The 13384-nt window shown below is 64.4% G+C and overlaps 1 protein-coding gene across 1 annotated transcript; it reads right to left on the bottom strand.

Annotated features, from left to right (window-relative positions):
- Positions 1-4374: 4374 nt before the first annotated feature.
- Positions 4375-11652, bottom strand: LOC128146594 (carbonic anhydrase 15-like). The gene is made up of 8 exons (XM_052798100.1): positions 11454-11652; positions 9719-9754; positions 7282-7452; positions 6910-7070; positions 6126-6218; positions 5720-5786; positions 5361-5527; positions 4375-4690 (listed from the first exon to the last, which is right to left on the bottom strand). Exons 1-8 carry the CDS (start codon positions 11518-11520, stop codon positions 4472-4474), a joined length of 981 nt encoding a protein of 326 aa, XP_052654060.1. The 5' UTR covers positions 11521-11652; the 3' UTR covers positions 4375-4471.
- Between the last annotated feature and the right edge of the window lie 1732 nt (positions 11653-13384).

Raw genomic sequence — 13384 nt, 5'->3', positions numbered from 1 at the left:
GCCGTGGGGCATCCCCCGGCTAAATTTACTTCTCACCCGCCACAGTCTCCAATCAGAAACTCGAAAGGGGGCTCGAAAAAAGGAAGCGAAACCGTCTCCAGTGGGTGCTGATGTGTGAAGGCGAGTGGGTGCCACGCGGCAGAGCCCCGAGTTGGCTCAGCCCCGAGATGAATGCTGGCTCTTTGCTGCGGCGAGCTTTGCCCCTGCCTCGCCGGGCTGTCACTTTGTGGGGCCGTCAGCCACCGCGGTGGTGGGGACAGGTTTTGGGGCAGCCTGAAGCTGCCCAAAATTGGGGGGGGGGGGACACACAACACGGACACCAGGGACACGCTGGGGGCTGGTGCCCAGGCTGGCGGGGCTGTGTGCCATGGCAGGGTGCGTGTCCCCAGCCCGGGGTCACCCCTCCTGTCTCCTGGAGAGTCCCTGGCACGGCCCCCCCCACAGCGGGGTCTCACCTGGCAGAGGGGTCCCAGCTGCTGCACGTGCACACACACGTATGTGCACACACACTTGCACATGTACACGCACATGCACGCGCACCCCCCCAGTGATCCCAGTGCATCCAGGCCCCCCAGGCCGGGCACCGCTGACCCCACACATATGGGGTTCAGGGCCAGGGCTGACCCGGACACCGCTCAGCTCGTGGCCACCGCCACAGGGAAGCCAGCCCAGGGCCTTCTGCTGCCACCCCACCCCACTGCCAGGTCACCCTGAATCCTCTCTCATTAACTGAATTAAACTAATCAGTCCCTGCCTCCTGCCAGGCAGCCCCTTAGCTGGGCTTGTCCATCAGTCCGACCTGCTGCGAGATGCATGGGGCAGTCTCCTGACTCCCACAACATGGGGCAGATTTCCTCGAATCTGGGAAATAAAATACAGATTATAGATTAATAAAATACAGGTTATAAATTATAAAATACAAGCTATGAATTATAAAATACTATCAAACACCCCCTGGGCAGCCCTGGGTCAAAGCCCCAGCTGGGGACAGCCAGAAAGCCCAAGGCCGAGGTTTATCGCCCTGCAATTGAAAGGGAATTAAATGAAATAAATAAATGTTTGAGGCTGGCGTGGTCGAAAACACGACCTGAGCAATCAAGTCCACTTGCAAAGACGAAAGCATTTGCATAGCTCTGTCAAAACAGCAACCGCCACAGCACGCAGCTGGCGGCCGGCAGGAAGGCACCTGGAGGGATGGCCTGACCCCTCGCCGGGGGGCTTATTTAGATGTGTATTAAACCCTAGCCACAGTCTGGGGAGAGGTAAACAGCCCCAAAGATCAACACCTGGGCTTGTAAACAGGTTGTAAACAAGCTGAACTAACTCAGAAACAAACACCTTTCAGCTGCTTCAAAATATTTATCATCTCAAGTTTAGCGTGTTAATAAAATAAAACTCCCAGCAGAGCTTCAGCCCTGGCCTGGGGACCCAGCAAACGCTTGTTTTCTGCTCATACTTGGTGTAAACAGCCACGTCTCCCCAGGCAGGTGTGCTGATGGAGAGGTTTTATCGCAGGGCTGGTACTGCCTGTCTGGAGAAATATGGTAGTTAAATTTCAGCCCTTGTTAGGACTCCCAAGATGGGGGTTTTTTAGCTTAATGTTAAGAAATTTCTAGGTAGGGAACGTTGGTGGCAGGGTGACAGCAAGGCGGTGGCAGTGGTGGCTGATGCGTATGATGCAGGCGGCCACCGAGGTCATCCCCAGGCCCTTGGGAGGGAACAGAAGGGTTTGACTCAACCAGTTAGGGAGGACTTTAAGCCAAATTTGGTTTTCTCCCCCTCCACGGCCTGCCAAGGTGAGCAGTGCCAGTGCCACGGCTTTTGCAGCCAGCATCGGGGGGCAATGCGGGGTGCACCCCAGGGCTCGATCCTGCATCCCGGCCAGTGCCTCCCTCACCAGCAACCTCCCCACCCTGAGCAAACGCCGCCAGCCCCAGCCACAGCAAAGCCCCAGCCACAGCAAAGCCCCAGCCCTTTCCCCCTCCTCTGCAGCCACGGTAGGGGGAAGAACATCGGGTTTAAACATTTCTGCCATGTTTTGGGCACTTTTGGCCAGGCACCCTGGGCAGGCCGTGGGCAGGGGGGTGCCGACGTGCATCGCCGGCCCCCCGCTGAGCCGGTGTTCTCCCCGGGCAGCTGTGCTGACCGCAGCCCCACTGCTCGGGAACAGCCTTTGCTAAAATTACAGCCCGGCCGAAAACAAGAGCCCGCTTCGGCCAAACACCAGCTGGGAGCCAGGAATAGCCCCAGCCCCGGCACGCACCGCTTCCTCGGCACAAACTTTCCAGCACGTGGCACCCAGAGCACCGCTGCCCGGCCATGCCACGGGCAGGGTGGGAGGCGGGAAGAGCCATTTTTCAGCCCTGTTTCAGCAACGGTTCTTGGGTGTGGGGGGGTTCCAGGTCCTTCTCCTGGGCAGCCAGGGCAGCCCAGCGTTCCTGGCGGGAGGCACAATGCCTCCCCAAATTTTGGGTCCCAGCAGGCTGCACAGCGTGTGCCGAGCCCTCGGAGCGGTTTTGCTGTCTGGCCATACAGAGGGCCTTGGCTGCCAGACCCTGCCCGGTACCGCTACCGTCCTCTGCCAGGGGCACCGCGGTCGGCCAGGATGGGTCCCTCAGGGGATGGGGACCCTGAGCACAGGGGTGTCTGCTCCCAGGGCTCCATTTTGCCCCTCTGCTGCCCTTGGAGAGCCACAACCTTGTGCCCTTAACGGCCCCCCTGGGCGGGCAATGTCTGGCCCCAGGCTCTGCCCCTCACACCCTGGCCTGGAACAGGAGCGGACTGGGGCGTGGGGGGGGGCTGCAGCCATTTGGGGCTCACCGTGGCCCACCAGGTCCCACCACGCTCTGCAGCTGAACCCCCTGCTCTTGCCAGCTGGGCCTGCGACCACCCCGGACTGGACCCAGTTACACTCGTGGGGCACCCGCCCCACAGCCTGCGGGTGCGAGGGGCTGGGGGTGGGCCACGCAGAGAGGCAGGGGGCACCGGGGGAACGGTGAGACACGGAGGGACACGGGGGCACAGAGAACGTGGAGGACCCGGGGGGGAACCTGGGGGCAGAGGGGAACCCAACGGGACATGGCGGGAAACAGAGGGCACCGCGAGAACGAGGAGGCGGGGGACAGACCGGCACCGCTGCCCACCGCCGGTAGAGGGGCGCCCCCTGGCGGCCGCCGCCGCGCTCCGGCAGCCGCTCCCCTCCCGGCGCCCCCGCGTGTCCCGTGTCCCCCTCCCGTGGCGGCGGAGCGGCGCTGGGCTCCGGCCCCGGCCCGGGGTCTGCGGGTGAGGCCACCGGCGCTAACGGGGTCCTTAACGAAAGGTCAGCGCACGGGCCCTGAGCGAGGCTGTCGCTTCCAGCCGGAATTACCGAGCCGGGCAGGAGGCTGCGGCAGCCCACGGCAACCCACTCTCAGCATCCTGCTGATTTGTAGGGCCCCCAGCACCCCGGCGTGGGCATCGGGGGGGTCTTCGGCCCCTTCAGGCCCTGGCGATGCCTCATCCCCGCCGCGGGCTTCAGCAGGGGGGATGCTCGACCCCCCTGCACCCATGGGTGCCGCAGCCGCCCCTTGCGCTGGCAGCGGTTTTCCCCCCAGAAATGATGAAAACTTCAACCCGCCCCACTCTGCTGCCAAATAACAACCTGTGCTCTTACGCCTGTAATTCAGGAGGAGACGGGAACACGCCTGGAGCTTCAGCACATTAATTAGGATGCAGCCCATTCGCCCTGGCCCGGGCTCTGCTCCTGCCCCACCAGGCAGCGCAGGAGCAGCGGCGGCAGCTGCAGCTATTTCTGCCAGCGTAAAATTAGCTCCGTGGAAAGAGCCACCGGTTTTCCCTGCATCCTGCCCCAGGGCCCTGAGAGGTGCTGCGTCCCTGGGGACAGCCCCATCCCTCCGTCAGCCAGCCCCAGTCCTGGGGAAAGCAACGGGCCAGTACCGGCAAGCACGGGGACTGCAAAGACCCCGAGACACACGCAGGGCCAGGATTTGGCCCTGGGGATTTATTGCACAGGGAAGAGAGGGGGAGTCTCATACCCACCCGCACAGCCGTGCGCAGGGCCAGTATCCCCGAGTGCCACCCAGACACTGTCCCCCAGCTCCCTCCCCACTAACCTCGCACCCCCGTGGCCAAGCACCCTGCCGCAGCAACACCAAAGGGACACACAGTCAGAGACAGTGACCTGCAGCCACCAGCAAGGACCTTGGCTTTATTCCAGCCCCTCCAGCATCCCCTCCCGGCAGCCCCCACCGCCTGGCTACAGGGGCAGCGCAGGGAGGCTCCGGGCTAGCAGAGATTCACCCCTGCAGATATCCAAGTTTGCAAAATCTTCACCCAGCTGAGGTCTCGACGTGCTTTTTTTTTTTTTAGGGGGGGTTCTCCCATTTACCCATGAACCACGTGCGTTGCCTCCCTGTGACCATTGCAGCGGGGCGATGCTCGTGTGGAGAGCAGTGAAAGGCTGGGCCAGACCCTACAGGGTTGGTGAGAAGGAGCTGAGCGAGGCGAGCAGGAGCAGGGGGGAGAGGAGCTGGTGGCAGCCCCTGCACGGGGACCCGCCGCTGGCTGTGGCCGCCCTGGAGGCGAAGACCTTCCGGCTGCGGAGGGGCTGCGGCGGGCGGAAGTTGTTGATCATTTTTAGGAGCGTGGGACCGGCAGCCGGGAAGTGGAGGGTGCTGACAAACGCCCGCAGCTGCGCCGGGAGAGAGGCAGGGGTGGGCAGCCGCTTCGCCAGGCACCCCGAGCCCCCACCCGCTCGTGAGCCCCCTTTCGTGCTGCCCCGCAGCCTATGGCACAGGACCCGCGGCACGGCCCTGTGCTGGCAGGCGTCCTCCTGCCACCCCTCCCGGCTCCCCCGAAACCAGACCCAGAGGGTAAGAATGCGAGCCAGGGCCTTGCAAGGATCGGCTCTTGAGTTTTAAAGGAGCTAATCGTGTTTCACTGCCTGTGCTGAGCACTTAAAGAGCAGCTGGCCCATGACACCCTCAAGGAAATACGTCTACTAAGATGCTTGGGCAGCAGAGGAGAACTCACTCCCTCCATCCATCTATCCATCCATCTATCCACCCACCCACCTCCTTGGAGCCTCTTCTGAGCTCCAATGGGTTTGCTCCCATTTCACTTTCTGAATACCGGGGCTGGGCAGGAGAGTGCTACGGACAGGATTTCTCCCCGCTGGCAGATGGCCACAGCTCCGTTACTTAACCCTCATAAAATTAATTAGTTGCCAGGTTGCCGGGAGGGTTATTATAGAGATTATTTTCCCTGTGCTCTTGCTTAGGGGTCAGGAAGGGCAAGGAGAGGGGCCACCTGGGAGGGCCAGCCCTTTGGGCGCTGGAGCATGGGGCTGTGCAAGCCGGTACCTGCTCCTGGCCGATCTCCACCGGCTCCTCGAAGACGGTCCAGACGACGACCTCGCTGCAGTCAGGGGTAGTGAGGGAGCCCTGGTAGCGGTAGTACCCAGAGAGCCGGCCAGCATACGGCAACAGGGTGCTCAGGCGGAAGGTGGAGGCCAAATCCACGGAGTCCCCTGTGGGGTGAGACGTGGGCAACTCAGCCCATCCCATGCCGGGGACAGCAGGGCCACCCCCATCAGTTTTCCTTCAGATAGCTCCACGGACTGGCAGGTCCTCCCCACCTCAACCCGCCAGAGCGCACCCCTGCCCTCCCGCACCGGGGTCTCTCCCCTTTCTGCCCCTGCCCCCACGAGGAGACAACTCACCAGCCTGGGAGACGTTCCTCAGCCCCGCCACGATGGTGTTGTAGTTGGCGTTAGGGGTTTCAGAGACCTGCAGAAGGGGAGAGTAAGCGGCTGGGGCAGGGCGGATTTGGATCATCCTGCACGGCCGAGCATCCGCAGGCAGAGCCAGCCTCGGCCCTGCGTTGCCACAGAGCAGCAGTGGGGACGGGTGTACTCCCAGCCGGCACCCCCTTGCATGAAGCCGGTGGGGGGGGTCGTGGTACTTTTCACCGCTGAGGTTCCCCAGCCCCTCCTGGCCTTGACCCAGCCTTCCTGCCCTTCTCGCTCCCTTGGGGCAGCCGTACAATGCTCCCCCGGCCACACTGCGAGCAGCCTGTTCCTGGAGGGAGTCCCCTCCTGCCGGCAGCGTGAGCCCCCACAGACCCACCTGGAAGAAGAAGCCGAGGACGGCCAGCCCGTTGGGATGCCCCTTGGCCTCTGCCAGCGTCCGGTACTTGACATTGATGTGGACAATGTGCAGCTGGGGAAAGCATGGAGGGGCCAAGTGTGGGCAATCGCCCCCAGCCGACCCCCCCCTGCAGCGGGGAGCTCACCCATGGGTCTCCCTGGCCAGCCTGCGGCAGCCAGACACTGAGCCAACCACCCCCCCAAAAAGCCCTCCTTAGTCCCATGGACGCTTCCACAGGGCAACCGCAGAGGATCAAAGCACCCCAACGAAGCGAGCATCCTTTGAACAGGGTGGAGAAAGGGGGCCAGCAGTCCCAGGGTGCCCGCCAGCTGCAATACATAAATTTTGCTCTCCTCTGGCAGATAATTAATATTTTAGAGGCGCAGAGTCTCTTTCACCCAGAAGGATCCCGACACGCTTGGCACAGCATGTTCCCGCATGCTCTTGCTTGCATTCGCTGCCTCAGCGTGCGGTCCCACCGGGGCGCAGAGCCCTCCAAACCCCACTGAGTGTCTCCGACGAGGCAGCTTGGCCCACGCACGGCAACCAAAAACCGTGAGTCTCATGTCAGCTGCTTTTTAACCGGCCAGGTGCCCTGTGCAGCGGCTGTCCGTACCCCACCATCAGCACAAGGCTGATGTCAAGCGTCACCAAGCCCGGTCATCCCACTGCGTGGCAGCCTTGGGACGCGCTAGCATCGTACCTTCCCGTCACACCAAGGACTTGGGCCACCCAGAGAGCGCGATGGCTTTTTCTCGCCTACCTCCATGGGGAGCTGGCGCCCGTCGAGGGTGTGCTCGGAGCCGTTCCCAGCTGGGCTGCCCCAGTGGAAGTGGAGCTGCAGAGCGCGGTACCTGCTGGGGAGGCCCCCGCCGCTGATAGTGATGTGCTCGGAGGCCAACTCGCTCGCCAGGCTCAGCACCACTGCAAGGGCAGCAGGATGGCGTAAGGGTGGGGGTTAGGATGGGGGACAGCCCTGGCACGCCTGGGCTTGTCCTCCCCAGGCTTCATCCCAGCACTAACGCAAACCCACGGAGCAGGAGCAGCCCCAGGACCCTCCAGCTCGAGGGCAGAGAGCAACCGGGAGTGGTGGCGGAGCCAAGCCGAGGGCAGGGTGCCCGGCCGCAGCACGCACCCGTGTGCCCGTTGTTTGCCAGCCTCCACTTGCCCGGCGGGGCCTGGTCGTAGCCCTCGAAGAGGATGTCCCCGAGGCCGCTGTCCCGCTGCAGCCGGCGCCTGTCAATGTTCACGGGGGACTGCTTGCTGCCGCCGCACGTGGCTTTCAGCTCCTTCCAGTGGCTGGGTCCTGCAGAGGAGGAGCAGGGGCACCACGGGCAGCCACCGAGCCACCGCTGCCCCCAGGGGGGACACGAGGCCAAGGGTGGCTGGGTCCCCAGCCAGCCCGGCTGTCCCTGCCAGCCCCACTGCGCTCGCCTGCATCTCATGGGAGCTACCCTCCTGCCCGGCCAACCTTCCTCCCTATTGATGAGCAGGGGCTTGTTTCAGCCTCATCCATAATTCAGCAGGATTTCCTCGCGGGGCCGGGGGCTATATTTAGCTCAGCAGCGGCGTCCATCCCTCCACGCTGCCGTTGATGAAGGGCAGGCTTTTCTCCCAGGCCCTGCTGTCCATCCCTGCAAGCAAACCCCCGGTGCGGGGCTGCGCCGGCCACTGTTCCCCCCACGGTCCCCAGGCTGGGGCTCATGCCAGGGCTGGACAGGGGGTTGCTCTACGCAGAGGGAGCAAACTGCCCCATATGGCGCCTGCGAGGGAAGGACAGACAGGGGCTGCTGAGAAGGAGAGACGAAGGACTTAAGGCCCATTCACAGAACACGCGGTTTGGGTTTTACCACGTTTTAGCCAACCCACGCTGGTTTTGTCCAGTTACGGCAGGTGACAGTGCATCCTGACCACCCAACTTGTCCTGAGGCAAATCCCACATGGGGTCCAGCGTGACCACACGATGCCCATCGGCAGCTCCCGGGGTGGAGGGGTCACTGTGGCAGGAGCCAGGCAAGGACGCGGCAGTGCCGGCAGCCGGCTGGACCCGCTGCAAACCCATCGTGCTGCCCGGGGCCCGTGAGCGGACATCCCCACGGCTGCCACCGTGGCCAGACCACACACCCCATAAGTGTGGCTCGCCGTGCCTATTGCCCCGGCATCATCTCTTCTCACAACGCTCATTGTGGTCCACAGCTGTGGGACATAGCTGGCCACTCTGCTGGTCACTGCTCCGGTGTGGCTGCCGTGACACCTCACTCCTTTGCCTGGTGGCCCCGGGGCAGCCCGAGCTGCAGGTGCCTGGGGTGGAGGTGTCGACTCTGGGCACTGCCGGCAGCTGGGCTGCAATCCCATCCAGGGAATGGGAACTCCCCCAACATCTCCAGCCCTGTCCACCCAGGGCACCACTGGTCCCGGGGGAGCTTAGGGCATCCCTCCACGGGCACCGCTGGTTCTGCTCTAGCTCAGGTTATGGCTGGGCAGCCTTTGGCTGACCCACACGCTGTTACCCCCTGTATCCCCTGCAGCCAGGGTCTGGGGAGGACCATTCCCCCAGCAGCACCCCATGGTTCAGCTCTTGCATTTACCCACCTTCCTCTCGGGCAGACAAAACCAGACACGCGCACCTCCTGCCGCCCTGGGCTCAGCCCTGTCTCCTTCCCTTCTCCTCTCATTACTCCAGGCAGCTTTTTGCCTGAAAACCCTGAGAGCCACAGCCTGGCCATGCCACCACCTCACCAGCTCCCCAGCACAGTGCTACCAGGTGGCCCCGCAAATTACGCGGTGCCTTCATTAAGGGACTGTTCCCTGCGGCCCTGCTGGGGGTACATGGCCGGCTCCACGCGGCCCAAGCCGCTTCCCGCTGGCCCTGCTCCCCTGCCGAAATCTGCCCTCGCCGCCGGCCTGATGACGTTAAATTGCTGGTAACACCGAGCGCTGGTCCAGCAGGGATAAGCAGAGCCCAGCAATTCATGCTCTCTGGCCACAGCCTGTGTGCCACGGCAGCTGGGCACGGGGCATGTAAACCCAAGAGCTATAAAACAGGTGGGCCGTAACAGCTGATTAAATGCTCGTTGATCCTTAATTAACCTTTTACAAGCTATTTGCATGCTTCAAGACAAAGTGCCCCCAGCCATGCTTCCCTTCCCCGGCGCGGGCAGGCAGGGCTTGCTGCCTGCCCAAACAGAGCCATCCCTCCTCGAGCCGGGCCCCACGGCCCCCTCGATGCCCGTGCCTCACTAGGGCTGTCAATGCCATATTTTAAATCTGGGATTTAATTTGCTTCAGGTGAAAGCAGCGAGGCTGGTGCTGCCCCAGGAGCACCTGGACCTCCAAGGGGCTCAGGCCACTTAGTCTCCAGTCTCTGCATCAGCACGCCTGGAAATGAAGCTCCTCTAACCATTCCCACCTTGGTGCGATATGGGTGAATTCGCCCTTCTCCAAGGCACGCTCCCCACTGCGGCCTCGCTGATGCTGCCCAGGGTGCCCTCGGCCGGGCACTGTGGGGAGACGTGGGGGTCCGAGCTCCGCACAGCCCCGGCACCCCCCATCCCTCACACGGCACCACTCACCACATTTGGGGTCCTGCGAGTCATAACACCACTGCCCTGTGGGAGAAAGGAGAGCTCAGGACAGGTGATGGAGACAGGCACCCTCTCCCCAAATCCACCCACGGCCATGCCCGGCCCCCCCGACGGCGAGGGCACCCCTCATCGCAGCCAGGAATCCCGCCGGCACTCGTGTTCATCCCAGTTATTCTCGGCGCTGGTGTTTTCACGCATCTGCACCCTCCCTGCCTCCCCCGGCCGTTCCGCAGGGAAACCTCCCTCGGCATCGCTCCCGCTCCAAGGCAGCCAAACCTCGCTGCTTGCGGGGCTCCTTCCCTGGCTGCCGCAGGGCCGTCCCCCCCTTACCCATCCAGGGAAGGCGAGGCAGCCCCTCGCCCCACGCCAGATGCCTCGCCAGCCCCCCAGCAGCCCTGGGTGAGCAGGGAGCTGAGGGGGGGGCTGCTGCAGCCCTCCCCTGGTTCTTCCCGTGGCTCCCCGCAGGTGGGCTGGCAGCAGAAGGCAGTTGCTGGGGGCTGCAGCATGCGGGGGGTGGCGGTGGGCAGCCCCGCGCCCATGCCGCAGGGATGACGGCTCGCCCCGTCGCTCAGGGCCACCTCAGCCAGAGCTGCCGAACTCCCACCAGCGCTGCTGCCCGCGCTCGTGGAGGCTACGAGGGACTGCGCGCTCGATGCCGGGTGCCGGCGCGGAAGACGTGGGGATGCTGAGGGGACACCGAGGAAGCTGGAGCCCTGCTCCTGCTGTCTGCACATCCACCCAGGGCCGTCAGCTCTGCAACGGGAGCTGGGGAGCGCACCCCTTCCCTCCTCAGCTCCCCGCTCTGCTCCTAGCAGGAGGCACGCAGCAACCTGGTGCTGCCCAGGGCCAGCCTACGCAAGCGGTTCCTGCTGATGGCGGAGGGGCCATGCCAGCAGGCTGGCTTCAGGCGAGTCGAGCCACGCTCTCGTGCCAGCCTCGGCCACTTGGACTGGCAGGACGCGGGCAGCCTTGGCTGCCTCCACCTGTGCTGCTTGCAGCCCCAGCCTGCAGCACCGCATCCAAATCTTCGCTACGGCGGCACGGGAGACACCAGTCTCAGAGGAGAGCCGGGAGCGGGACGGTGCAGGACTCGGAGGGTTCCCAGGGCAGGGACCTCAGGCTTTCCTCCCCGTCTAGGGGGAAGTTGAGGTCTTGGGAGACCCTCAGATTCGTACCCACCAGCCCTCACCTGACCTCGAGCATCCTCTGGCAGGAGCCAGGGTAGCGCTCGCTGCCGCCAACCTGGCCCAAACGCAGGTGAGCACCCCAACGCCTCGGCCCCCGGGGCAGCAGCGCCGGCTTGCTCAGAGGTTTCATCCTCCTTGGCGTTTCCCTGTCGTGCATGTCTGTGGGGTGAATCGGGTGAAGCCCAAGACCCAAACGCCCCAAGAGGACCCTGGCCCGGACACCTCCTACCAGGACAACTAGCCCCGGGCGGGCTGAGACCTCCCCGAGCCCGGCGGCACAGCGGGGACGTCCACCAGCGGGGAGGAGGATGGTGGGAGACGGCTCCTGGGCCAGACCAGTGGCCCTGGTCCCTGCCCCCAGCCCCGCATCCCCCCCCCACCCCCAGCACTTGGGAAAGGGAAGGGAATAAGCGAGGCTGGCACAAGCGCACCCCAACCCCGCACGCCGCGACCGCCCCGATCCTCTCCCAACCGCGGGGACCCCTCCGGCCACCCCAGCCACCCCGGGAGGAGGTCGGGCGGGCAGAGCATCTCACCTCCCGCTGCTGCTCTCACGACGAGAGGCAAAGTCAGAAAAGTTATCCCCAGCCCCTGCGTCCCCATGCCGGCGGCAGAGGCCGGGCAGCAGCGGGCAGGCGACCCCCGTCCTCCTCCGCAGTGCGCCCGGGCAGGCGGCGGGGCTGGGGCGGGAGGCAGCGCTGCCAGCGCCCAGGCAGCCCGGAGAAATCCTCCGCTCCAGCCTGTGCACTGCTGTTAAATATTCATCACAAGGGCTGAGTTTTTAACTCCTCGGCTGCTAGGAGGGAGCGGGAAGGAGGGGGGGGGGGGGGGGGAGAAGCAGCCCGGCCCCCAGCCAGCCCCTCTATGCAGTGCCAGGCCCCTGCTCGGGATGCCAGCCCAAAGGCAGGGACAAGGCAGGGACAAGGCAGGGGAGCGGGAGGCTGGCAAAGCCTGGAGGTGCAGCACGCTGCCCGGCCCGCTCCCCTCTGAGAGGTGACGGGGTGCCCCCCCCCCCGGTACCATCCTGCTTCCCCATCCCCAAAGCAGGGGTTCGGCAGCATCCCCGCTGTGCCCCATTCTGCCCCCCCCACGGTGCCGTGGGGGCACAGATGGGCTTCGGGGGGGCTGTCAGTAGTCAGAAGGGGCTGGGGGCACCAGCTCTGCCCCATCCCCTCCCCACTCTTTGCAGTGGGACAGTACTTCTCACCCCCAGCTTTGGCAAACCCCCAGTCAGCAGCAGGTCCTGCATTCCCCATGCTGGGAAAGTGGTGGTTTCCCATCAGGGACCTGACGAGGGGCAGGCAGTGCCACGGGGACCCACAGGCCAAGTCCAGCTCATTCCTGCAAACAGAAACCTCTCCCTGGGTAAAGCCCAGCAGGCACCCACAGCACCCCATCCTCAGGCCACAGGCAGCCCCCACAGCCACGCTATGGGGGACCCTCAGACCCCAGGGTCACCGAGGAGCAGCACACTGATGGGGCAGGATTCAGCCCTTTCCCCTCCAGCCGGCACGAGGCTGCACCGCACCGTAGCGGCTCAGGCTCTCACAGCCACGCAGCACCAGCCGGCCAAGGGCAGGGCGGCAGCACCGGGGCACGAGCCTCAGCACCCACCTGGGCATCACAGGAGCCCAGCACAGGCATCCTGTGCTGGTGGACATGGCTGTTCAGCTCCTCAAGACAGAGGCAGCACATGCCGTCCCCATCGCACCCATCCAGGCAGGTCCCACGGGAACCAGCGGAGCTACACTCTCGCAGCGGGCAGGTAGGAAGGGGGTGAAAACACAGGAGCATAGTGTTGTCACATTCTCCTAAAATATCCCTCCCGTCTTCAGGCAGCAGCGGAAAGGAGGCCACGGGGCCCAGCCCACAGCTCCTCTTGCCGGCGCTTGGCCCTGGCCAGGAGCACTGCCGAGTCGCTGCCAGGATGAACAAACCCGGCAGCAGCGGCAAGGGCAGCGAGAAGAAGCCTCCTGCTGCCGGCTTGGCCAGGGATGGGCTCCGGCTCAGCGGAGTTGCTTGGCTGCCATGTACTACAAGGGACAACACACCCAGTGGGGCTCGTCCTCAGCAGGGGTTCTTTGGGGCACCTTCGTCCTCCCCAGGCAGAGCCGGCCCCGGGCGGGTACCTGGGCAGCACCGAGCCGTGCGTTCGGGCACCGGTGCGGGGCGCGGAGGAAGGTGGCAACGAAGGGCTCCCCTGAGCTGCTCTGGATCCGTGCCACGGTTGACGCTTGGCCCCTGCTCTGGGGATGAGGTAGTTTGCAGAAGGCTGTGATCATCCTTCCGGAGCAAGCCGCAAAGGGTGGGCAGGCGAGGCAGAGGGTCTCACCAGGTCCGCAGCGTGCCGCTGATTGCTGCCGGGAAGGAGAGGAGCTGCTCTGGCACACAGGGGAGACCAAGACCTCCCTCGGAGACGTGAGCCCACCAAGTGGCACAAGCACCTCCACCACTCACCCGCAGCGGG

The sequence above is a fragment of the Harpia harpyja genome, chromosome 9 (genome assembly GCF_026419915.1).
Source record: "Harpia harpyja isolate bHarHar1 chromosome 9, bHarHar1 primary haplotype, whole genome shotgun sequence".
Lineage (NCBI taxonomy): Eukaryota > Metazoa > Chordata > Aves > Accipitriformes > Accipitridae > Harpia > Harpia harpyja.
The sequence above is the reverse complement of the archived record's forward strand: the minus strand, read 5'-3'. Positions and strand labels throughout refer to the sequence as shown.

Coding starts and splice junctions, on each gene's coding strand:
- LOC128146594 (XM_052798100.1), bottom strand. CDS start 11,520: ATGGGGACGCAGGGGCTGGGGATAACTTTTCTGACTTTGCCTCTCGTC. Junction 7,453..9,718: donor CTCGCAGGACCCCAAATGTG/GTGAGTGGTGCC, acceptor CCTCCTCTGCAG/GACCCAGCCACTGGAAGGAG. Junction 4,691..5,360: donor TGGAGATCGGCCAGGAGCAG/GTACCGGCTTGC, acceptor CTCCCGGCGCAG/CTGCGGGCGTTTGTCAGCAC.